Consider the following 27,336-nt stretch of genomic DNA (forward strand, 5'->3'; position numbering starts at 1 on the left):
TTTATTTTCGTTCTAGTCTTTCAGTCTATCCCCCCTCTCTTCTTCTCCCCAGAGGCGATTTTGTCATGTCAGTGTAATGTTAACTCGGATAATTGCCGGAAGAGAACAGTGGTTAGCTTTGAAGTGGTAGGCGTAGCAAACGGTTTTTATTATATATTTTTATGCCATTAAAACGACCATCATTTTGTATAGCAACGACGTATAAATATTAACAAGTCTAAAATATAACGTGAAAATATTTTTCTTATCAAGATGTTTACAGGAATGTCAATTCCAGAATCCCAAAAATCCCACATAAAAACAAACTTGGGTCTCGTCGCTTATGAATTTTATATATAGATAAATATTATAAATTGTTTCAATATAAATGTATTAAACATACATACATATACAAGGATTTTTTTGTCATGTAACGCGGTGGAACGGCGTTCCGGCATATTTTTTTATGATATTTTCACTGTTTCAAAAACAATTGTTACTGAACACACGTGCGGGATTAAAAATATTCCGAACATATTAATTCTTTATTTGTATGTAAATATAACAACATTGTTTTCACTTTCATTATTTTTAAATGTAAAGTATAACCATAAAAAATGAAAAATAATCTGGTTTTATCTCTACGGCTGGTCCCACAAAAAAAGTCTAATGCCTGCAATACACTCTCTGGAAGTTGGCCAAGGTTGACCAAGGACGGAGAATATAGGGGGTTACTTCGGTCGAGTTCGGTTCTGCCCGCTCTAAAATCTCTCGGAAGTTGTCCGAGGTTACCGATAACATAAGTTAAAGTGGGGGTTATTCAGTCGACTTGGCCAGATTTGAGCGCTTCCGAACATTGTCGCAAACGAACCGAAGTCGGAGCTGCTCTTTCGAGCGCAAGCGGTGAGATACTTCCCCGTTTGCTCTCTCGCGTGTTAAGTGACGTCAGTGAGAGAGTATTCGCGTAGGCGTCCTATGGTCAATACGCATGTCGAGCGCTGCATCGTAGTCATGTGGTCAAGTTATAATACCACATGTTTATCATGGACTTCAACAGAGTCTTACTGACATCTTTAAATATTTTAGAGAACCAAAAGGGATTAAAAATATTTTTGATAGTGTATTCTTCTAGCAGATATCGTTAATATATTTTTTTTCATATAAAATTAAATAATTAGTGGTACTTGGTTTTGTGAAAAAAAAGTCATTTCGAATATCCTTGTGTATTTCACTAGATCGGTTTATATAGATGTCACACCATAACGAATTCTTATTTAGAATCGATGGCGACAAATTCTAGGATAGTCACAGATGTGGTGTTCGTATTGTGAAGAATCATTTTTATGCCTTATGGCATTTTGCAAAAGCCGAAAAAAATTTTGCGTAAATTAAATATTTACAACCGAAAAGTTTTCACTGATATTGTATTGGTGAGTGCCCACACAAGTTTTTATAATTATCAGTAGTGTAATTTTAATATTATGACAATTTAAAAATTGTGATTATTTATCACATTTTTCGATCGCGCGCAAATATACCGGCTGTACGTGACAAAAGCCGCCGTCCGGACGGCATATGAAATTTGCGACAGTATGGTCGCTTACTTGAAGTCGTAGATCTCGGCCGACTTCAGTTGTAACTTCGGTTCGGACAATTTACTGAGAGTGTAGGCATAAAATAATACCAGAAATGACGAGAGAATATATGGAAATATTGGTACAAGCTACAGTTTCTGAATTATATCAAGCTAATCTTGAAGGAGCAAGACCGAACTCAAGATGATTGGTTGGATTTCTGTTCATTACATGAAAACATATTTTTATTGTTTTTTTTTTCTTAAAATAATAATGGTTGGACTTACACAAAATTAAGCTTGGCTGCATACTTTGCAGATATGTTAAAATTTTTGGAACTGTAACGACGATGGAAATGAGAATTTCCAAAGAATAGACCAACAATGAAATCACATATTCTGGGAAAGATAAGCTATAATTTAGCTGTTTTATTTTTTAATACCGGTAGTACCAAAGGTAAATTTTTGCCTAAATGTAGTATTACCGGTATTGCAATCTCTAGAAGTAGCTTGTAAGGTTACGATGGTCTAACATTTATTTTAATTAACAAATAAATCGAACTATAATAAGTCTACAACACTATTCATATACAAAATTATCGGCAACGTCACAAATAAGCGCAGACAAATGAGCGTGTGTCAAAAGAGCGCTCCATTATAAGCGCTGCGTCATAAAAGCGCGCTGTAACAAAATAGCGCGCGTCAAATGCGCAGACAGTCATATGAGCGTTTGACAAAAGAAAGCACATCATAAGAGCGCAAAAATACTTGAAGAAAATTAAATAATATATATTTTAGGAATGAGGTATACAAAATATAGGTAAATTGTGAAAAATTTACAAGGAATAAAAATTCACGAAACATAGGCTGTAAAATTAATATTTTATGTGCCAGAGCGTATTAACGATTAAAATGATTTGTCAATGAAAACATTATTATTTATGAATTATTACGTACATACGAAAGTATGACTCCCCATTCTTATACGTACGATATACTTATATATTTTGTACTAAAATGAAACGCTGATTTAAAATTTATCATTACGTTTGTTTTATAATGTTTCATTAAATTGACAAATATTAATATTATTAATTAAATAATAATTTATAAATATTTTTTTTAAATTATTAATAAAATATTATTATTTATCGACTCGACTTTCAATGAATGCGTATAATAGCGCAGGTATACGGCCCCTCAGTAGTTAGATATAATTCCTACTACTATTACTATCACAGTAATAATCACACAGTTAATATCAAATTCATCGTCACTTTCTTAAACGTTCATTATTATATCGCCATTCGTAATTATATGGATAATTTGTAAAAATAAATCAATATATGTATTTATAAATAATTAAAACACAGATTACTAATTCTGTTACGTACGATATACTTAGTAATTTAATGGCTCGAAAAGACTAATATTATTATTTGAGTTGCCACTAAAAATGTCGATACCCAGATCAATAGTTGTCAATCGCTCATTTTATTAGTGCGAGCGAAATAGATTGTTTCTAATCCTTTTATTTCATAACAGACACACAATATTAAGTAACAATTATGCACAATTAGAGCATATAATCCCGTTTCATCCCATATCATAAAAATATAGATACCTTTGAAGGAAAAAATCAGTTTAAGAGGAATAATTAATAACTTAAAAATTGTCAAGTAAGCGTTATGCGGTCTTAACACAGCTCGATTCGGCCATATTCCGATGAAAAATTTTACAATAAACTTAGACTCGTAAATTTAACATTATTGACTTATTTGCATAAGTTTAGAATTCAATATTACTTAACTGTGTCTACCAGAAGCTTTTTTACCATTAATACATTGAAATTGGCAAAATTAGCTCGAACACAAAGCCAATAAATGCATTGAAAGTTGAGTGCGACGCTTGGAATACGATGTTGAGTTACTAGCACAAAGGGTTAACTATATGACACAGAAAATTCCAAAGACATTACCTTGTCAACCGCATGATGCCTAGAATTGTAAATATCGCGCTTTCGGCGTCAATCGGCGCGGCGTCCCTTCCCCCACGAGGCCGGCGGGGGAAGGGACGCGTCGCATCGCGTCGGTTGCCTTGCATAGTAACAAATTACACTAATTTGAATTATACACTGCTTAATTCTAACACATACACTAAATTACACTATCACTTTATAATTAAAAACATCGAAGCGGATATTATTATAAAAAAATATGAACGAGAACACTTATTCGAGAAAAATGTAACAAAAGAATTCATTCGGCCGTTTACGACCGTGGTCGCATAGCTACTGGTATTTTTTTTAAATATTTCTAGATGCATCCAGACAATTCAAGGTTATGCTTCATTAAAAATAACAAATGTCATTCACCTCAGATTGCATTTGTCTAGTTTTAAAATATTTATCTCTAATTCGAATTATTTTAATGCAAGTTGTTTGTTTATTTTTAAATATGTATTTCTCGTTCGATTTATTTTAATGCGAGAGTGACACGAAGGTCACCTTTGTTGCTGACTTGTTGACCTTCTAAAAGTATAATGTCGATGATTTCAAGTTTTATATTATTTAAATCTAATTTATATGTGCCAAATTTACGACATTTTCAAATGACGTTCTTTCGTTGAAAATGGTGAAACATATATACTTTTATTACATATTGATAATATGGGGCTAGGGGGGGCTGAACAAAACTATATTTTGAAATTTATTTTCTTTATTTTATAAACATATTATGTATTTATTTTTATTGAAAATTAATTTTATTCGACGCTCCTTCTTACAAAAGTCAGCAATAACAGCATTATATAATCAGTATATTGTCTTTCTTTAATTTGTCTAAATGTTTTTTTTTCGATTGATATTAATGCAAGAGCTGACAATCTATTCTCACTTTTTTTAATAATGTGTCTGATTCGCTTAGAAAATACAATAATTCAACATAGTTGCCTTCATTTACGGTATTATTATTTTTAGAGTGTCCCCGAAAAGAAAGTTCTTGTTTAGATAAAAAGCAAATCACGTCAATTAATTTGGAAATAATATATCTGTTTGCAGTAACTTTCTTATTATTTAATTCAACATTTGCCTTAAATTGAGCACTGAAGAAATCATCGATACGATTTTCTTTACTAAATTTTTTTTAATTGTATAGTAGCGCATATGTGAGGTTGAGAGCATTCGTACTTTTTACGAGCTTCACTTAAATTGTAATAAATTTAAAAATATAGTGTTTATTCCCATTCCCCCTATTTTACGAGTTTCATCTAAATTGTAATAAATTTAAAAATATAGTTTTTGTTCCTATCCCCCCTAACCGCATTCCCTGTTTCAAAGTTATCGCACGACACTGATATGCATATATCGCATGTATGGGGATGGGGAGCTATACTTTCGTATGTACGTAAAAATTAATAAATAATAATATTTTTATTGTCTAATCATTTTAATCGTCATTGCGCTCTGGCACATAAAATACTAAGTTTACCGCCTATATCTCGTGAATTTTAATTCTTAGTAAATTTCTAGCAATTACTTATATTTTGTATACATAATTCCTAAAATATTCATTACTTGATATATATCAAGTTGTTTTTGTGCTCTTATGACGTGCTCTCTTTTTTTAAGCGCTCATATGACGTACGCTATTTTGTGATAGCGCTACTTTGATGAACGCTCTTATGACGCAGCGCTTATAATGCAGCGCTTATATGACGGCGCTCATTTGACGCACGCTCTTTTGACCGGCTGCCAAAATTATCACATTATTACTAAATTGCATTAACATATAATTTTATAACGTTCCCATAAATATACTGATTCAATTCAAAAACTACTACATTTAAAGAATTTAATGTGAAAAAATGTTTTACAGAGTATTTTTCTAAATAAATATATTATAAATAATTTACATAATACTCTTAGCAGAAACAAATTATATTTTTATGATATGTTAAAAATTTCACTATAACTTGAAGCTATATGTAAAATATACATATGCTACTTATATTTTACATACATATACTTTTTTTATATTGCTTAGCACAATTATTACGATTAATAACTACATATTATGTTTTATGACAGCAAATAAATCCCAAAAGGTCTGTGTCAAGGCTGAAGCTCGTATAAAAATATTGAGCAATAACTATAAAATCTACGCATTAGTACTTTATTTGACAGCATAATTGTAATATATAATATACATGTGTACTTTGAATATATATTTTAATAAAATATATTAACACATTAACTTGAATCATATACTTTTTTTTATATTTCTTAGTAAACAATATTATTTACACACTCAAAATTAAATAATTGTTAGGTAATCTTTTTTGTAATATAGTCGATCATTAATTATTTTACTGTGCTAAAATTTATTTAACATGAAACAGTAGAAACAGGAATTGTTAGAAATATATGTTCGGACATGACTGAATTAATCCAACATTTAAATATTTAAATATGTATGTATGAAATCTATTAGTCTGCAGCTCTTATGCCTGCACTACACTCTCTGGAAGTTTTCCGAACCAAAGTTCAACTGAATTCGGCCGAGGTCGCCGACTTCCGAGTTGCGGCCACACTGCGATCCGGATGCCATGACGTCCGGACGGCGACTTCTGTCACGTACAGCTGGCATATTTGCGCGCGATCGAAAAATATACCAAATAATCGCAATTTTTAGATTGTCATTTTATTAAGTTTATGTGGGCACTCACCAATACAATATCAGTGAAAACTTTTCGGTCGTAAATATTAAATTTACGCAAAATCTTTGTCGGTTTTTGCAAAATGCCGTAAGGCATAAAAATGAACACTACATAATACAAACACTACATCTGTGCGTATCCCAAAATTTGTTGCCATCGATTCTAAATAAGAATTCGTTATGGTGTGACATTTATATAAACCGATATAGAAAAATACATTTTTTTTAACAAAATCAAGTACCACTAATTATTTAATTTTATATGAAAAAAAATATAATAACAATATCTGTTAGAAAAATATACTATCAAAAATATAATTAATCTTTTTTGGTGCCCTAAAATATTCATAGATGTCAGTAAGATTATGTTGAAGTCCCCGATAAACATGTGGTATTATAACTTGACCACGTGACTACGATGCAGCGCTCGACATGCGTATTGACCATAGGACGCCTACGCGTATACTGAAATTGAACCAAGTTACTCGTTCTATCTCAGTTTGCGAAAAACCATATCATTATCTCTCTCACTGTCGTCACTTAACACGCGAGAGAGCGAAAGGGGAAGTATCTCACCGCTCGCGCTCAAAAGAGCAGCTCCGACTCGAAGCTGGCCAAGGCAACTGAATTACCCTCACTTTATCTCGGACAACTTCCGAGAGATTTTAGAGCGGGCAGAACCGAACTCGACTGAAATAACCCCGAAGTAACCCACTATATTCTCTGTCCTTGGCCGTCTTTGGCCAACTTCCAGACAGTGTAGTTCAGACATTATATATTCCAAAGACGAGCAAAAAATAAATCTGCATAATCTATTCTTTCAGTGTTTATTTAAGAAAAAAAAGCTTTGTCTTTTTTTTATAAACGTCTAAAAGATTTTAAGTATTTTATTAATTGTGCTTATTAGTTTCGTCTCTAAATGTCTTTTAAGTTAAAAATATAAAATGCAGAGAGCAGACTAAAATCGTGTTTAATATCTATTAAAATCTTTACACATTCCACTCCATAAAGATATTATAAACACGATATACAACACACGTATCCATCACCAAAATCATATTACATTATGTTCGCACACTAGTACACAAGAAAATGATTGATGGCCTAAAAGATGAATAGAGTTTCATATTATCCTTTGTGTTAGTCGACAATCCCGAAAGCTCGTTGTCTCTTGAAGGCAAAACGTAAGTTAATTTAAATGCACGTTCCCGACCAGGCGTAACGAGTGGTCCGTGGGTGAAAAAGGTTGGTATTTTAATTCTGCATACGAATTGTCCATTTGCCAATATTGCGCATGTAACCCTCCGGAACATGGTATCGTTTAAATACATGTTTTCCAGAGTGTGGAACGTTTAGAATCTTGAAAATGTTTGCCAGAATAAGGCCGCGAACACAATGCGAGCAAAGGAACAAAGCATTTTGCGTCAAGATTAAAGTTCTTTCTCGCCGCAGAAAACGTCGAATGTGAATAAATATTTTTATATGTTCCGACAACCTCTTTGAAGCTTAGTGCTAGACGCAATCTTGAAATTAAAATCGGTTAAAATTGTGACAAAGGATTAATGCGGGTGCTTCAATTCAGCAACGTTGAATTTAAGACTCTTCGTTGCAATTAAAAATCAGATATTAAAAAGAACATATTTTTTAATGTGCGTTAAATTACAATAGCATGAAAACAACGCATCATTATCTGAATTTTTCAGATTTTTTTAATAATAATTAAGGGATATGTTTAAGGTTTATCAGAGGGGAGTATAAGGGGCATCTTCCTCGGGCCTCAATATATTAAGAGGCCTTATCTCGGTAATTCAATAAGTTGAAAAAAATTGATTCCGTATGAAATATGATCAAGATTATTTATAGCATCTTACGAAAATTCTCTTACACATCATTATGTTTTATAAAGTTTATTTCAAAAATATACATATGTAGGTGATACTGCATAACCGCTGATTGCATGAAAAAAACTTCATAAGTATTACGTTTTGAAAGCTGTAGATATCTAGTAAAATAAATATAATGCCTATGGGTCATCTAGTTATTACCCAATGCCAAAAAAAATGAATTTTCGTTAATCTAAGAATGTTACACTACTTACGCGATTTTGTCGTATCAAATAAGTACAATATTGTACGTATTTAACGTAGAAACGCAGAATTCAATTTTTTTTTAACTTTTTGCTCTTTCAATAAATAATAATCAACTATCTTTGAACTATTTGGCTTACACCGATATTCTCTGATTTCTTAAACATTTTTATTCTGTCTATTGTTTCGAAAGCTCGCATTAAATCCAAGAAAACCACTCCAATGATTTTGATTATATTTTTGGCCAACAATAAATTATTAATAACTACTGGTAGTAAAACAGTTTTAGTAGAATATTTTTCTCTAAATTTGAATTGTTGTTCACATAGAATATTTTGAAAAATAATAAAATCCTTTAATTGTTTGATTATTTTTTCTATACAAGGCAACATGTTAATCGGTCTCATTTCCTCAACCTTTTTACTATTTTTTATTTTAAATGTATCAATAATATAAATAAAATATGCAAAAACAAAATCTCTGACTATCTGCTATGCCTAATATGCTTATATCTAAAAATTATGTTGTTTCACTAAATAATAAACACTGAATACCGCGTAAAATTCCATTTAAAATTCATCAGCGAAGTTTGCTCGGGCCATTTCTTTTTATCTTGTATATAAAGGATATCACAAAAATAATTTTAAAAAACGCGTTTATTTATGTACATTGACGATACAGATATTTAACGGGTGTTTACGGTCTTAAAACCATTTGATAATAAATTTAAAAAACCAGATAAATACTTTGAGATGTGGAAAATAAAATAAATTATAAAGTAAAGACAAACTACTACCACCTCTATAAAATTAACAGAGCATTAACGGAAATTTATCTAAACGGACATTTCACTGAATTAAATTTTAATTAGTAAATATATTTACAATTTTAAATTATGGATAAATCAAAAAAATATATTGACCGATAAAAGCTACTTTTTAAAAGGCCAATGAAACCTACATTTTTACCTAACATTTTAGGTGCTCAGTCAGTTGCAAGTGTTTTATCAAGTACCTACATCACAAGTTGATTTTTAAATGATTTTAAATCAAGTATTTCTTCTTTCATAATTACTAATATGCCTTACGATCTCGCTACAGTGGAGCCGCATGCGGCTCGCGAGCCGCCATTTGGCCATATGTGATATATAAAATTAATATGTTTAAAAAAATATTTATTTGATTAATATAAACGCATTTTTTAATAAATAAAGCACATAAGCTGATAGAGAAATAAAATAAATTGGTTCTAAATGCAATTAATAACTTTTCAAAACATTGGAAAAATCTGTTAAAGCGCTTTCTTGATATAATATTTTTCATTTGTGTTAATCTTATGTTATCAATTGAAATCCACACAACGGTGATTTTCTTAGATTATTTGAATTGATAAGTAAATATGATCTAATATTAGCAGAGTATGTTTCAAAAGACAACAGGAGATTTAGGTTCATTATTTTTCAATGAGAACGAGTTTATTCATATTTGCGGTTTGTTTGTTCGAAACGCGATCATTGACTAAGTTAATAAGGCTAAATATTTTGCTATTATTGTTGATGCGACTCCAAATTTATCTCATAAGCAACAAACATTAAATATGCGTTACGTCAAGTTCAGTGAATTGGAATTTTCAATTAAAGAACGTTTTATATGCTTTGATAATATTTTGATGAAACGGGTCAAGAAATTATTAGTCGCCTTTAAAATTTGTACAGGAATTTAAAATTTTAAGTAAAGAGGTATATTTGTGTGAAAGCAGTTATTTTGTGTGAAAATAGCTATTTTACATAGCGACTCACATGTGGGTCATTTGTAGATTTTTTTTTTCACAAACTATTTTTTTAAACAAGTTAAAGAATTATTCACATATTATATTTTTTTAAATTATTAAAGATTATTGTACTAACTTAATTAATTAGTAAACCAAGTATTTAATATTTATTTTTAGAAAGGGATAGTGACACGTGAAGAGAAATAACAAATGACTCACTAAAAAGTCGCTAGGGCTAAATATTGTCGGAATGCATTTAGCGGAATCTTGCAAAGTAGAAACAACTTTCTGTGGTACTGTCCAATCAATTCATAACTTCTTAAGTGAAAGATATGAGATTGTAAAACCACATTTGTAACTATTCCTTAAACAAAAGTCAGCAAGGCTTTAAATTTAAAGTCTTTGCGATCTGCTTTGAATGGAAATAATTTACGAAGCATTTTCGTTGATTCACAAACACAGATTACTGCTTTTATAAATGGGTCTCAAGTTTGGCTATAAAAAGTAATGTTATAAGCTCAAATAAATCTCATTTTTTAATCCCATAAAGTAACATTTAAACTAGAATAAAATAATATAAAAATCTATGTTAAATATAAAGAACAATTCATGAATACATGGAAGCTAAAAAAATCGCAACCAAAAATAAAATCACTACAGAATTAAAAATAAAATGACCAAAAATCTCTTATTTTTAACGAAATTATTAATTTACTAATAAATATATAGATCCATTTTAACTTTTCAGCTTGAAAGCGGTATCTAAATTTCTTTATATTATATATATATATAATAATCTATATATATTTACAAAATATACATTGGGACCCCAAAATCTGAAACTTTTTTATTATAAAATTTGAAATATCTGCAATAAATTACGTAAAGAAAACATCTATTATACGTGGCTCAAAAAAAAATGTATACATCTGGCAAAATAGGCGTGAAATGATTTAATCGATACAAAATGGACTACTTTAGATTGAGGAAGAGAAAAGCTCTCTGATGGGAGTGAAATAAATTTAAGAGGATCAGATGGGGTGTACAACGATACAACGAAAAATGTATCTGGGCTACTGTGCGATATCCAGAGAGTCAAATGATATAAGGGTGCTCTTATATTCCGGAATGGAAGGTATCTATTTCGTTGACGTAACAGTGAATACCGTATATTATTCAACTGATTTTTTAATCCCTTTGATGCAAAAACACTGCAAAAGACTGCAACTTCATAAATGTATAAATGTATAAAATAGTCAATATTTTATTTCTTGTATAGATTACATTTAAATAATTTCTTAGAATATTTAAGAAAATAAGGAAAAATGATTTCGCCTCTTAAAAGTAAAAAATATTATTGTTTTAAATTAAGGTTGAGCGACAAATATCTGGGTATTAATCTAAACTGCAGTCTTAAATTTACTGAGCGTAGTCCTTAACGTCACAGACTAGTAACTCTGAAGTTTTGGATTCGAGCCCCAACAGCGGCACTCGAATTTTTATTTATAAAAAATTCGCTATTATAAAAAACCGGCAACAGCTGCAGTGAAATTAAATTACATATAATAATTTATATTTATTTTTTAGATGTCACTAATTGACTAAGTCAGTTAATACAGATTTACCCCGTTGTAACGTATTCGGTTTACGCCTGCCAAAGTAAAGCAAGAGATTTAATAAATAATAAATAACTAAGCTCCAAAACGCTTGCTTTCATTATGCCATTAAAACTAATATTTAACAAAAGATTTACAAGATTCTTTAACTATATAAACAGCTTATATAACACACGCTTGCTCGGTGTGGAGTAACCGTTTTGATTTCCTTTTAACTTTATCTTATTTATAATATAGCGATACCAAAACTATTTACCAAGCCATTTATTACTTACCTTAATAACTACAATTCACATCATTACAGTTCAAAATATTATCAAAATCGATGTAAAGACCAGACTTAAATTAATTTATTAACATAAAAACATTAAGGCATAAATAAAAATATAAAAATAGTCTATAGCTAAATAGTTCATATTTAATTTGTATTTCATCTTGATTAAAATTATTACTGTAATTTTATATTTTTGATTCCTCTTGTAAACCAAAAAATGGTTTAAAATCAACAACATGTATCAATCCAAAGTATGTATTATTTTGTATTCGTAATTTTGTAATAAACGTTTTAGAATAATATCTAGCAATGATATTTTTTTAAATACAATAAAACGAACGATGCATATATATATATATATATATATATATATATATATATATATATATATATATATATATATATATATATATATATATATATATATATATATATATATATATATATATATATATATATATTTTTCAACGCTACTAGTTAATTATTATAATAAAATTACCATATAGTGTTTTTGTATTAAACTGCCTATATACTATTTTAAAAAGTAAATGAGTTGCAAATCCAAAACTAAACCTGATTTTTAAACCTCCTTATTCATGCAATTAATTTATAAAAAAATACATATGTTGAAGATACCAAATCGCTTTTAATAAACCAAAATGATTATAATATATTTTTTGTAAATAAAATTAATATGTGAACTAACGGTTGAACCACTATTTTAAATTGTTCTTAAAACATTCATATTTAATCGACTTTTTGCGCGACTAAAAAATAACCGAAGCTCTCGGAAACAGAGCGATAAAAGTTTAACGTCTTTCTGGACTTAATTAAGTCAACTAGTCTCAAACCGACATTCTCTCGCAAAAAAGGAAATTATATCTTATTCTCAATTCGTCACGGATTAAATTAATATAAAATCCGGGGTCTGAAATATTGCATCTTGCAAAAGAAATTCAGAATATAAATGTGACACCTGCCAAGGAATTAAAATCGTGGAAAGCAGAACGAAATTAAACAATGAAAAGAAATGGAACAGACATATTAATGTCATACAATGCCACCAGAGATGGCTAAAAATTAAAATCTGATGTTTTTAATTTTATGGATGAGCTAAAAGTGGACCACACAACTTAGGGAACGAAATAGTTATTTGAGCTGAAATTGACCATGACGGTTCCATGGTGTAATGGTTAGCACTCTGGACTTTGAATCCAGCGATCCGAGTTCAAATCTCGGTGGAACCTATTTATTTTTTAATTAATAAAAATACAGTGCTATTATTATATAATTTACTCTAAACAAAAATCTGACAAATGGTCATTACACACCTATATAATTACATTAATTAATAGATTTTACGTAACACTCAATAAAACTTTAGTAAAACTTGCGGTATGCTACTCACATTTTATTTTTATTAACTAGAGTAATAAAATGCAACTAAAGTAGCAAAATTTAGAAGTAAATATTTAAAAAATCACAGGTTACTATTTATACATATATAAATATTTTTTTTAATATTCATAATATCATTTACTATAAGAAAATGCAATATTTTGTAAATATTTATTGTTTTATTTTTTTTAATAAACTTAATATTTAATTGTTATAAATTAAGTACATATTATATACGTGGATACATATGCAAATGTATATAAATTTATTTATTTATTTTTTTAATTCATTTCAACTGATCTGCGTATACAATTTTATGCAAAATACTTAAATAATGCAAAGTGATTTATTTATAACTTAAAATTCATTCGATACACTTGAAAGCTCTTTTGCGGTTCAAAAAAAATCGTCGAACCGAAACCACGTTCCGGTTTTTAGGAAACGGCGCTTCGCTCGGTTAAACTTTCACGAATTACTTGCTTAATTACAGAATACGAAAAACGTGATCTGGAAATCTTATGATTACATATAATCCATACAGATGAGATACTAAATTTAAATTAATCTTTTAACATTGAATGGCGAAAATCGCACATTTTATATAAGAGGTCTAAAAAAATATTTATTTTTTCAGAGCCTAAAAAATAATCTTATTAGATAAAGTTTTTTTCAATATTAACAACATTTATAAAAATCATGGATTCTTTTATTTCCATTATCTACTCTGAGGCCACAAAAAGTTGTACATTTAATATCCTCTTGATTTGTGAGAACAGAAATATGGTGAATAGAATAACTGCATCTTGTTTTTGGCTAAAAAATATTAATCAATGTATTGTTACTAATCTTTAATTATTTAAAAAAATATTATTTATATACTTCTATATATTATAGAAGACATAATCAAATACTACATTATTTATTGCTAATATTTATTAAGTATGCATTTAGTTATCTATTACAAAACGATTTTTCTGCATAACAACTATGGTGAAACCATTTAATATAACAAATACATGTTGTATATTTATTGTTGATATTTTTTTTAAAACTGTATCATTTCCATAAAAACAGAAAAAATATTAATTGTTACATAGAAAAAGTAATATACTTTATTGTTAATAAACCGTTAAAATTGATTTAATAAAGTTTAAATATAAAGAGATAAGTTTTAAATCGCTTTCGTTTATATTAATATTTAAGGGTCGATATTTATTTTAAACTTAATTAACATCCTTAAGTATGCATGTGTAGTTGTTGATATTTCTTTATAAAAAACATTAATAGAAGCTGTCTCTATTTTTCAATTTGTTTGTCTCTATAGAATAATTTTAAGTATTTTTGATAAAATGACAAAAAATATTTAAATAAAAAAGAATGAGACACAGAAAGTATTATAAAATATTTTATTAATTAATGTTCATAATACCCAACTAAAGCTTCTTTGAGGCGTTTATTGCGATTGGATTTTGCCAAATAATTCGGTAAATAAAATTTGATCAAATAATAAAAAGATAGTTTAAGTAAAATGATTAAAAAAAAATAAGGCGACGATAAAAATATTTAATGAGCCGGTGATGAAACGTCTTAGACCCCTTCATTTTATATTTCATTGAAACTGGATCAAACGAAAATATTAAAAAGATCCACTTCGACGATCAATTGTAGAATCGGTGAACTTTCCGTTCAACGAATTACGGGGTCAGTGAATTTTCTATTCAACAAATTTATCAGTCGGGAGATTTTCCAGATACGGACCGGTATATTCTGTTTATAATAATTAATAACCATTTTGAGTAGTTAATGTAACATGCTCTTTCTACTATATTTTGATCTATGGGCCGCAATGGCGGCAATCTACTCAGAGCCAAGTTCTAAATGTTATAGCCCAGAAGCTCAGATATTAATCGCTTGTTTTTTATTTTACTTTACTGCCCTGTTTATTTTGAAGATGTGATGGCAGAGCTTGTCTACATTTTGTAAAAATAATTCAGTTGATTTTAATTTTCTACTACTCAAAATATTTATTTGAGATTTTTTAAATTTATTCACAGTTGGTTTAAAGACCGTTAACACTTGTTAAAATAGCTTTATCATCATACGTATTTTTTATATTTGTGATATTAATCGTATACAAGATAAAGAGAAACGTTTTGAGTACACTTCCCTGAGGAGCTCCAGCTGGAATTTTACGCGGTATCGAGTGTTCATTATTTATTGGAACAACATAGCTTTTTTTTCTCTATGTTTATTGTTATCAGACACGTACTGCTATTTATATATTAAAATTAGCGCATATTAATACTTAAGATAAAGAGAAACGGCCCAAGAAAACTTCCCTGAGGAACTCCTCAGAAGAGTTTTCATTATTTCATGGAACAACATAGCTTTTACTTTTGTATATGTATCGTTATAAGACACGTAGAGTAAATTAGGGCATATAGATACTTTTTTTAACATTTGGACACACGGTTTATAGGAAAAACACATACAAATCGCTATTTAAACCATAATTCTCACCATAATCCTTCACAACTAAACTTTATAGTCATTTCATAAAGTAGACAAACTTTCAGATAGCAAGCATAAAGTTCTTTTCAAAAAAGGTCTTTTAAATCTTATAATAAAATATCTCCTTAATTTAATATGAACTCAAGATCACATTTTGGTACACTGAAGTTATTATTTTTTTGTAAATTTCCGCTCTGTAAAAATAAATTATATTAGATTTTAAATTTTTATCATATTTTCACGATATTACTTTCATTTGAGAGTCTAACGTTTCGAATAGTATGTCACTCTTCATCTTCAGAGTTTAACTGTCGCTTTCGTCCTTGACCTTGCCAACTTTTTTTTGGTATTTAATTTATTATTTTTATCTATTGCGAATAAAAGTGTTAATCTGTAATTTTGGCTAACCAGTTTCACCCTGCTCAGAATTTGGAAACTAAGATCTTGGAATCATTTTTCCGTCGTCTCTTTTGTTCAATGAAAATGCTTTGTTGATTTCTATCGCAACCGCTTCCCGCTTAGTCCGAACAAAAGGATTGTTTTTATAGTCAAAGTCCTGATGGAAGATAAGTTAATTGCGTGGATTTATTATACGCATGTTTTGCTAATGCCGAATTAGCATCACGTATTTTTACAGAGGCGGTTATTTTATTTGTTTGCCGTTTGTAGAATTTATCACAAGCTGCAAAAAATATTTAGTAAATGCCTTAGGAGTCATTTGGAATAAATTCTTTGCCAATCAGCAAGAAAGAATCGATTTTTCCACTTGAATGGAAAATGGATCTGATCATGAAACTATATGTCACTGAAATTTCTTTAGATTAATTAACGCTTTCTATCGTTCTCGGGAAGCTGTGTAAATGTGGTTTTGAGAAACGTCGTTATCTTATTATGCAAACAATTATTTTGTATTGGAGTACTTTTAATTAAATTTAAATTTATTTTATTTAAACACCATTGCACTTTTTATATTTTTGCAATTAAGTGAGTATTCAGGTTTTCATATACAGTTAGAATTTAGTAAATATATTTTTGCCCATTTTGATAAACATTAGCTTGGAATGTGAAGTGTCTTAAGAAGTAAGTTATTCCAAGCACTATTGCATAACGACTCTGAATACGTCCACAGCTAGCCTTTATTAAATTATTTAAACGTATTTAGAATTTTAAAGTACATTGAGAATATACTAAACGTGTGCACGCTCGTGAATGATTTAATTAAACACGTGTTCTTCGAGAAAGTGGTTTCCAGGCGATTAATAAACGAGCAAATCACCTCCTAATGTGAATAAGTTATTTCTCATTCTAACAGTATCAACAATTTACTCTTTCATAATATTTTTTAATTTAATTACTCACGCAAGGTATATAAATTAGGTGTACGTGCACAAAAATATTATATGCAGGTAAATACCTTTTTTAAAATACATTGTATTTTTATAAACAAGTACAAAGGCTGTGAAAAAAATCTAGACAATATTTTTGACTTATGTGACGTCTAGAATTTATTAGTCTAGATTCTTAAGCGAGTACAATTAAACGTAGGTGATATATTTATAAGATACTCATAGGATCAACATTTTTATTAGACGCTGAAACGATTTGTACTAAAAATAAATATCTGCTTGTATCTAGTCTAAATATAATATTTATTTAGAGTCAGTGTGAATTCGAGTGTCGCGTCAAATACACATCGCAAAAAAATCGCATTGCTATTTATCGTTAATCTGCATAATTTTAAAGTGAATTAATTTCTTAATTACGTTCTGGCTTTGAATGTTAAATATTTAATTGATAATATTTCGCTTGAAGAAATATATTCATTAAGTCAGTTTACATTTTCGTTTATCTCGGTGAAAGCGGATAAAAATAGTTAAATAAATCTCATAAGCTTTAATGTAGCAATATCAAGTTGAATAATAAAAGCTTTTCTCTTTCAAAAAAACTTTTTTTTAATTGGCAAAAAATATGCAAATAACTACGTTTAAGTATTAATTAAAAAAAAGAGACTCTCGAATAATAGAATAAAAAGTATAATATTAATAGTCAGGTATTAAAGTATATGGAAAAATTAGAATGCAAAATGTAAAGCATTTAATTTATTAGGGTTCTTTGCAAAATGTAAGGCATTATATTTTTTAAGCAAATAATCGCAGATGAAAAAGTTTATATACATTTTTCAAACAGCGTGGGTTATTTCTAATATATAAAAATACACATTATTAAATTTATGTTGAATTTTTATAGTGTTGTGTTATTAAAAAATATTTTCACAAACAGCTTATATAAATTAATAAAATATTAAAAAAATATATATTTGGAGCATTTTAAACATGCAATACAATATATGTATAAGGTAATACAAAATGAATAAAAAAAATCACTCAATGATATTTATTTTTATTTTAATTAAAAATATAATGTATTTATATGTATGTAAAATTTTGTGTCATCTCTTGTTAATTTTTTTAAATCAATTAGTATGGAATGCTAAAGGATTTGATGCAAAATAATCCTATTGCTTTTCCATCTAAAAAGTTATGCATTGATCGGATGGAGCAAGGTCTAAAAAATAGGGTGAATGATATAAAGCCTACAGACAAATTCACTAATTTTAAATAAATATTTTTAATGGCGGTAGTTGCCATTTTTTCAGAAATTCATATAACATGCAATTTTGTATAAATTGTAAGTTCTATTATCGTAAATATTGAGGCCCAATTTTTTTTACAAATATTGAAATATGAAGTCCAGATGTGCACCAACACAGACTGTTGAAACGTAAATTAAAAAAATAATTTTAATATTACCTAATATAATACAATAATATTTTTTTACTGTTTTTAAATATGTTTAATAAACAAATTTTACATTTTATTTATATTTTTATATAATAATAATAATAGAAAATTTCTTTATATGTAATACTATTACATATGTGTATTATTCCTTGATATCTTATAATAAATATTTTATTCATAATAAATTAGAATAATAACAAAAAATGTAAAAGCGTTCAAAATATTATTTTTAAACGTATCTATGTTTTGTAAATAATTTAAAACAAATTAAAATAATGCAGCATCTCTTTTGATATTTTTTCTTCTCGTTTAAAATTCGCGTAAATCCATCACTGAGTTCGTTCAAAGGGAAATCTTATTGCGCATTTTTTATCGCAATTATTTTTAATTATTCAGTAATGATTTGTGTTATTATTTTTTTATTATGTGTGGTCTTAATATATAAAATCAAATTAACTTTCAGCAGTGATCTTTTGTGTTTATGTGTGTACATCTGTTTTTGTGAAAAATGACTATGAAATATTGGGAGGACACTGTTGAAGACAGAATGGAAAATATGGACTTTCTGTACGGCGGTTTGGGAAAAAACGAGAGCAGTTTTATATATGACACAACAATCCTTACGTCAGTAAAGACCGATGTACACAATGTGAACATCTCTACGCTGTTAAACGAAGATGATGAGATATTGAACGACTACATATTCGACAGGACAGATGTCAGAGCCATATTCATAGCTCTATACACTATAGTGTTCTGCTGTTGCTTTTTTGGTAAGTAACTAATTTTTAATAATATTTTAATTTATCTTAGATCTAAGAAAACTGTTGCTTAGTAAATGTTGCACTAATTAAATATAATGCACAAATAAAAAAAATGTTGCAATAATATTAATGTCAAAATAATTCCATTTAATAATAAAAAATATGTGTATTTAATATGCTGCTTATCTTTGTAATTTTAATCTTGCGCATATATATAGTTCATAATCTCATTAGGCACTCTTAATAAAAAAATAATTTATAGCCGATTTTTATACAAGCTTCTGTTATTTATACATATTATTAAGTGAGGTTATTTAGTGACATAAATTATTTATTTTTGCTAGTGTTAACGATTGTTTAAAATCATAGAAAATAAAATCACTCCTGGCTATATTTCTATATCATCTGATGAATTATTTAATAGGATAAATTCACAACACATTATCATTATTCTCTCATAACTCAGTCAAATGCGTTTTAAAATTTAATAAAATAAGAATAAACATCTATCTACGTTATCACGGCTAGAGCGCTATATATTAAAACTTGTATACCGAATATAAGTTATTTTATTATCAAACTATTAAAAAAAACAAATTGTGTTTTCGTAATTTTATGGTAAAAATGTAGTACAATCTGTCATTAATTATTCGTTATGTATTAATCACAAAAATATCATTCAATATTTATTTTACTCTTTTGTATTTGATTTGTCGAAGTGCCAATGAAATTTTTAAATCGGCAAATCGACAAGGTTTTGACTTTAAAATATCGCTAATAAATTAGCACAGCAACCTGTGTTGCACAATAGCCACGCAAATTTTTTTAATCTATAAATAGCTTGAAAAATCGTTTAGTTTTTAGAAAATCAATATTGGCTTTTTATCAAATAAACATTGCTATAATAAAATTTCGTAAAGCTTTTAAAAATTTCGATTTTAAAAAAAACGTTTTTTCAAAAACAATTTTTTTTTAATATTTTAATAATAAAATATTTTTTTATATTAAAATTAAATTTCTGATGTGTCTAGGACAATGTAATAAATAATTATTATATTATTTTAATTTTAATCGATCATCAATATTTGGTTCTTCTAGATTTTCCTAATCTCACAGATATATAATGTGATGATTAATTTAAATCAAGCTAAGTCTTATATATCAGGTATATTTTTTTCCGAAAAAATATTGCGTAGATGTATTAAATTTTTGGTTATGACATAAATTATTTTAATAAATATTCTTAAAAAGCTTAAATAAGCACAATGCTTTAAAGTAAAATAATAGTAAAGCTTTTTGCAAAAGCTGATAAAATATGATATTAACATTTTAAATTTATAACATATAAGGCAACCATTATAAAATTTAAAAAATATTTCTTATTATTTATTAGCTTCAAGTGAAAGATTAATTTTATATCTAAAATAAAGTTTTTTTATGTTTAAATTATATTTTTTACAATGAATCATATTTTTTATAGCATCATAGTCTTAGATAACTGTATTAACAATGTAGTTAAATGTAAGGAGTACTAATTAAACCATTCTACTAATTTTTGTGTTGCCAATAATACATATTACATTAAATAACTGTTTATCCTAAGACAATGTATTCCTTAGACACAATTATGTTGGAATTTCACTACAGATTAACATTAAAGCCTAATAATTAACCGTAAATTAAACTATATTATAATTTATGTTCACTAATATAATAATTATATGAAAACGTATATTTAATATTATTTAAAAAAATGCACAAGTTGCAAATATCAACAAATAATCAACGAAACTATTGTGTATCTAATGTAAACACCAATTTGTATCATAAATTAAATTAATACACAAGTAATTAAGAAGATACCCATTGTATTGATGTGTTTGCAATAGACATTATTAGGGTGAAATTTCAATATAATTTAATATTAAAGTAAAGTAATTAGTTTTTGATTTAAATACATTATTAGATATATAGATTAGTAACTATTTCTAATATGAAACATTATTTTTTATTATGATATAGAATGCGTTTAATTATTTTTAGCGTGAATTTAATACATACGTAATACCTACAGAAAAGTAAATTATTTAGATACAATGTGTATTCATTAAACATAATTATATTAAACTAATTATTTATAAAAACCTTTTGCCTTAAAGGTATATATCTAATTATTAAGGATCGATAATGGACAAAAGGTGTTGTGGAACGTAAAAAGGCAGTTTTATGGACCATAAAAACGTAGCTGTAATATGGAATTACATTTGGTTTGTAACGAATAAACACTAACATGCACGAAAAAGCTAGGGTTATACCAGAAGTTAATAGTTACTAATAAATTATTCTCTTTCCTAATCTAAATGTAGTAAACATGATGCTTTTATTATGCTTATGATAATTGATTGCATAATTTTACGATAATTTATAAAATATTATTAATTTTAAAAACTGTGCTCCTACGAATACTTCACTATGTTTTATGTATGTGCATATTTGGATTTATTATATTATAAAATATGTTAGGCAAATTCCTGAAGCGTTGAGACCTTTGTCGTATATTATAATAAATGCTAACCCTTCAACATAGCTCGCCATGAAACAATATAGAAAATTAACTATGAAGTATTCTAGGAAGAGAGGTCTACATTCTCTGAACCTTTCTAAGATACCCACTGAATTAATTTAAGGTTATATTTCTTTGAAAAGAATAATATCCAATTGGTACTTAAGTATTACTACGGAATAATATTTTTTATTTATTTTATATATATCCTCGTTTAGTATCGTATTATAGTATTAAATAATTAGCTAGATTTTTGTCACAAATATAAGAAAAACTAGTAATGTTTGTATTATACATTGCAAAGCTTAATTTATTTTAAGCTTATTAATTAATTTTTTTTAAATAATCTAAAATATATTATTGAAGATATATTTTGTAATTTTTTACTGGTTTTAAATAAGTTAATATATACAGTTTTGCCTTGATTTGCCTTGTATTTGCTTTGAAAAAACCTAATAAGTACTGCACTGCATAATAAAAGTGCTAATTAGGTGCTAGGTAAAAGTGCGAAAAATTAAGATCAATGTGTAGTTTTATTTATATAACTTTTTTTTTGTTTTGTAGCAAATAATTACAAAATTACTGAGTAATATATTTTTGATATAAATTATTTGCAAAAAGTCCAATTCAAATTTATTGTTGTTTATTTTTTAAAATCAAATATTATATACATAGATTAACCCTTTGAGTAGTGAGTTAAATTATACACATTTCTTAACTTGTTAGTACACCCCTGGGAGTGTATTTATTTTAAGTATTCTTTTACATATTTATTTATTATTATTTTATATTGCATTTATATTTTATATTGAATTATAGAAAAAAATCAATGATTCTTAACGTTTTATTGCTTTGATTTATTATACTACTTTTTTTCTATTAGTGTGTTTTAATAATTTAGTTCAACGCTCTTCTATTATTAAATTTCGTTAATTTATTTAACATATTTTTAGTATATATTATTCAGTCTTTGTGGATTTTTTTATATCAATTCAGAGGCTCTCAATATTTTTTATAAAATTGATTTAAAATATTTTTTTATGTTCATTTATTTCGTATTCTTTAATTCCCTGATAATTTTTTCTATAAATCAAATTTTAAAAAGTATTTTAATCATATATAATATTTTTTATTTATTATTTCTTCACAGCGAAAGATCGATCAGCTTAAACAGCGAAAGATCGATCGCCGTACATGTACGGCGGTACCGTTCAAAGCGTTAAATAAATTCTTTGCTTTACACTATAAAATATATGTAACATATTATTGTGTTTAAATAAAATTAATGTTTAATTAAAAATCATCGTAAAAATGATGACAATAAATTGTATTTAAGAAAAACTAAAAATCGCAAAATAATAAAAGCAGTTTGTAATTTTACATATAAATTAATTTATCTTATTTTTGTCGCAAATAAAATCAGAACTTCAAAGTGACTGTAATCCATAATAAAATAATATCATTAAACAACTGATTTAACAACTAAGCAACTAAAACGAAAAAATTGCTTAAGCCCTGCTTCAAAATAATTTTTGTGTATTTTGTTACAGTAAAAGTGTTAAATTTACAATGGCAAAATTTTTACTTAGTTTTTAATTTAAACGAAATTTTATGTAAGTACTGACTAGGGCCACTAAAAACATTTTTCATGTGCTAAGTAATTCATTAAATATATATAAATGTCAGGGAAGATAAAAAAAATTGAACGAAAAATTAGGATAGCAGGAATATTCCTCGATGTGTGAGACCAGCAAAAATAGATTTGGTTGCAGAAATGGGTATAATTCCCACTTTAACTATTTATCAGCTTGCCAATAAACTATACTTGTCCGACTCAACAGTGCATAGACACATACAAAATATTTGGAAGGCTTGGAATCAAAGTGTATCGGTTCCATACGAATTGTCGGCGTGTATTCGCATATCCCAAGAGCTTCTGGATCTTGAAACTGGTTACCTTTTGTTGATCATTTAATGATCATAATATGCCATTAATTATTGTAGAAGTCAGTAGTTATCCAAAGGTAAAAAACCCTACTTTGAAGCCCGTTATTATTTTGTATTTATGGTAGGATTGCAAAGGGATTGTGCATTGCGAAACTCTCAAACCTGACCAAGCAGTAACAGCGAGCTTATTGTAATTAACTGGTTATCTTACACAAGAAAGTTCTACAACACGACAATGTGCATCCCATGTGGCCAAATTGACTCTTGATAACATCTAAAAAGTTGGATCTCATTCTTCTTATTTTCCAGACCTTGCTTCTTCCGATTACCATTTGTTTCAATTGCTGCGACACTTTCTAGATAGAAAAAAAAACAAAATTGAGACGTTTTAAAAATCGGGCTATCGGAATATTTTACACTAATGATTTTTCAAAAATTTATGCTAATGGAATTTAAAAAAATGACAGAAGTGGGAAAATGTTTTACATATTTTTAAAAAAAAATATTTCGACTAATAAAAATATTTTTTTTTAATGTTTTTTATTTGCTTTAATAAAAAAAACTGCATCAACTTTGGAATTACCTAAAAATTGTAAAAAACTAAAAAAAATTCAGTGCATAATTTTATATAGATTTTATTTTTGTATCATAATAAAATATAATTAGTTAAGAGTAAATACTTGAAAATGACTATTTTTATAAATGTAAATTTTAATTAACTATTAACTTATTTATAGTAAATTAGCATCGTTCCTATTTAAAAAGCAGGTTGTAGTAGCAATATGTAACACAAATTAAATAAAAAATAAAGCTTCACTTATTTTTGTAATAAATAATAACTATAAATTAAATATTTTATTTTCTTTAAATGTAGTTAGCAACACTAGTATTGTAAATTTATTATCAAATTTAATTATTAATAATTATTCAGAGCCCTAATAGTTGTATTGTAATATTTTATAATAAAAAAAAATCTGATTGTAATTCGCTGATATAATCAACGAGGACAAATTAAATGAGTGTTTTCATTATATAAATCTACTATTACTATTTATGTTATACACATACATACATAGACGTTAAAACTCATCTAATAATTTGCGAATAAATTTACCCACAGGGTGAGCAAAATTATAAATTCAATAAAAATTCAATTATATTTGCTTCAAATTTTACAGTAACGATTTTTTTCTCACTATTCTTAATTTGAAATAAAGTACAATTTAATAAATAATAATGCAAATATATGATCATAAAAAATGTCTGTTGTTTGTTTCAGGAAATTTGTTGGTTATATTGGTCGTGACGCTATCGAGGAGGCTGCGATCGATCACCAACTTCTTTCTCGCAAACTTGGCCCTAGCAGATCTGTGTGTAGGTTTATTCTGCGTCTTCCAAAATTTATCTATTTACTTAGCGCCAAGGTGAGTCATAAATTAACTCCTTTTTCATCACAATCCTGCGCAACCACAAATTTTAACTTTGCTTTATATTTCAGTTGGATATTCGGCGATTTTTTGTGTAAAATGTACCAATTTATTCACTCGCTAAGCTACACGGCCTCTATTTTCATCTTAGTGGTTATATGTACAGAGAGATACTTTGCCATAATCCATCCAATTACTTGTAAGCAGATACTAACGCCGAATCGTCTCAGGGTGAGTTCAAGTTACGCTGTCGCGATTATTTAACCCTGATACTTATTCGAGTTCGAATTCAATTTTATTCATGTGAGATATTCATAATAAAATAATACCAACCACATGCTCAAAAAATAAATAGTATAAAGCACATTCTCATACGATACTGCTAGCAAAACTGCAACGGTCGACATATGTACGAGATTGAATTTTTATTATCTTGTACTAGATTTTTCTAGTATGCATACACGTACAGATGTCGAACGTACTATATTACCTTAAATAAAAATGACTTTTAATTAAAACTTGCTATTTAATTGTATTTACATATAGATACATATATATACAAGCTTATTTATTAAACAGAGACAAAGAAAATTCAAGTTAATTAAAGCAGTATTAAGTTCAGAATCAGCAACTACAAGATATGTAGAAAGTTCGTTAGATTTATTTGCTTTTTACGGCTTTGAGTTTTAAGCAACAAAATAGTTAATTGACGTCTTACATAGACATATTTATATATAATTGAGAAAAACAAAATTAATATAATTATATATTACAAAATTTTGAAGTCTTTTATACATCACAAAATTATCATAAAATATAAATTTTAGCTTATATATACATTATTTATTTCCTAATTTTTTTTATTATTTTCTCCTATTTAAATATTAAATAATTAACAATTAAATATGTTTATATTAAAATAATTTTATTATAAATAATCAAAAAGTATAATTTAAATAATAGATACAGGTTCATACACAAATTTATATTTTATTGAAAAGCATTTTTTTTATTAAATATTTTTTTTAATATTATAAATATTTTTACAAATAAATTAATTATAATATATTATACCTTTTACTGGTCAGTAACCATTGTCATGTTTACAATTTTTAATTAGCTACAATTTAATAATAAATAATAATACAAAATAAAACATTGGTATAATTGAAAGAAAAAAATAAAAAACGTTAGCCATTCCAGCGATAAAAAAATTTTAATGTAGAGGTAAAAATAATAAATTAAGTAATAATTTAAGTACATTTCACTAAAGATCTAGAACTATTGATATGTTGTATTTAGCCTCTAAAGCAATATGTGCTTGTATTTAAATTTAATGTTATTTTTATCGTAGTCACCGATAAACGAGATTAGTGGACTAGTGTACTTTCATTAAATATTTTCTTCTATGACAGTGTTCTTTTTTGTTGGTATTTAAAGCCTAATATGATTTTTTATGAAGTATCAAATGTATATATATTATATGAGTCTTATAGTTTCATATTAAATTATAATTTAAAACGATAAGTTTGATATTAATAGTGTTACTCCACACCGGACAAACAAATTAATTAAAATTATCATTCATATTAAATATCAGTTTAAGGGCCTCAATGCCGGAAAGCTCTTTAGAGCGATGGTTAAATATAAGTTCAGATGTAAACCCAGATATTTTAAGCTTGTTTCCAATTTTACTGCTCACCCATTTTAGAGAGATAGAGACAAAGTTTGTATACGTTTTGTGGAAATATTTGCTACTGTTTTTATTCGGTTTATTCGTGATTAGTTTAAGACCAAAAACACTTGTTAAAATATCTGTATCGTCAGTGTAGATAAATAAACGTGTATTTTTTTTTATTTTTGCGATACCGTTTGTATACATAAAAAAACTCCAGCTGGAATTTTACGCGA

The 27,336-nt window shown here is 27.3% G+C and overlaps 1 protein-coding gene and 1 non-coding gene across 5 annotated transcripts in view; both read left to right on the forward strand.

Moving 5' to 3' along the window:
• LOC148234800 (trissin receptor-like) overlaps nt 1-27,336 on the forward strand; it is a 62,232-nt gene that overhangs the window by 20,594 nt on the left and 14,302 nt on the right. The window contains exons 1-4 of one of the 4 annotated variants that reach the window (XM_088185699.1): nt 17,585-17,665; nt 19,188-19,497; nt 25,278-25,422; nt 25,497-25,656. In XM_088185699.1, coding sequence (XP_088041825.1) covers nt 19,233-19,497; nt 25,278-25,422; nt 25,497-25,656 — 570 coding nt within the window. In that variant the 5' untranslated portion in view covers nt 17,585-17,665; nt 19,188-19,232. Of the gene's footprint in view, nt 1-17,584; nt 17,666-18,141; nt 18,280-19,187; nt 19,498-25,277; nt 25,423-25,496; nt 25,657-27,336 lie in introns of those variants that run through there. The other 3 variants (XM_088185702.1, XM_088185700.1, XM_088185701.1) reach the window with 3 other exon arrangements.
• TRNAQ-UUG (transfer RNA glutamine (anticodon UUG)) lies at nt 13,190-13,261 on the forward strand. Its single transcript has one exon. It is a non-coding gene; the product is annotated as a tRNA-Gln (tRNA).

The sequence above is a fragment of the Plectrocnemia conspersa genome, unplaced genomic scaffold (genome assembly GCF_051122295.1).
Source record: "Plectrocnemia conspersa isolate PC_06_02 unplaced genomic scaffold, ASM5112229v1 ptg000005l, whole genome shotgun sequence".
Classification (NCBI taxonomy): domain Eukaryota; kingdom Metazoa; phylum Arthropoda; class Insecta; order Trichoptera; family Polycentropodidae; genus Plectrocnemia; species Plectrocnemia conspersa.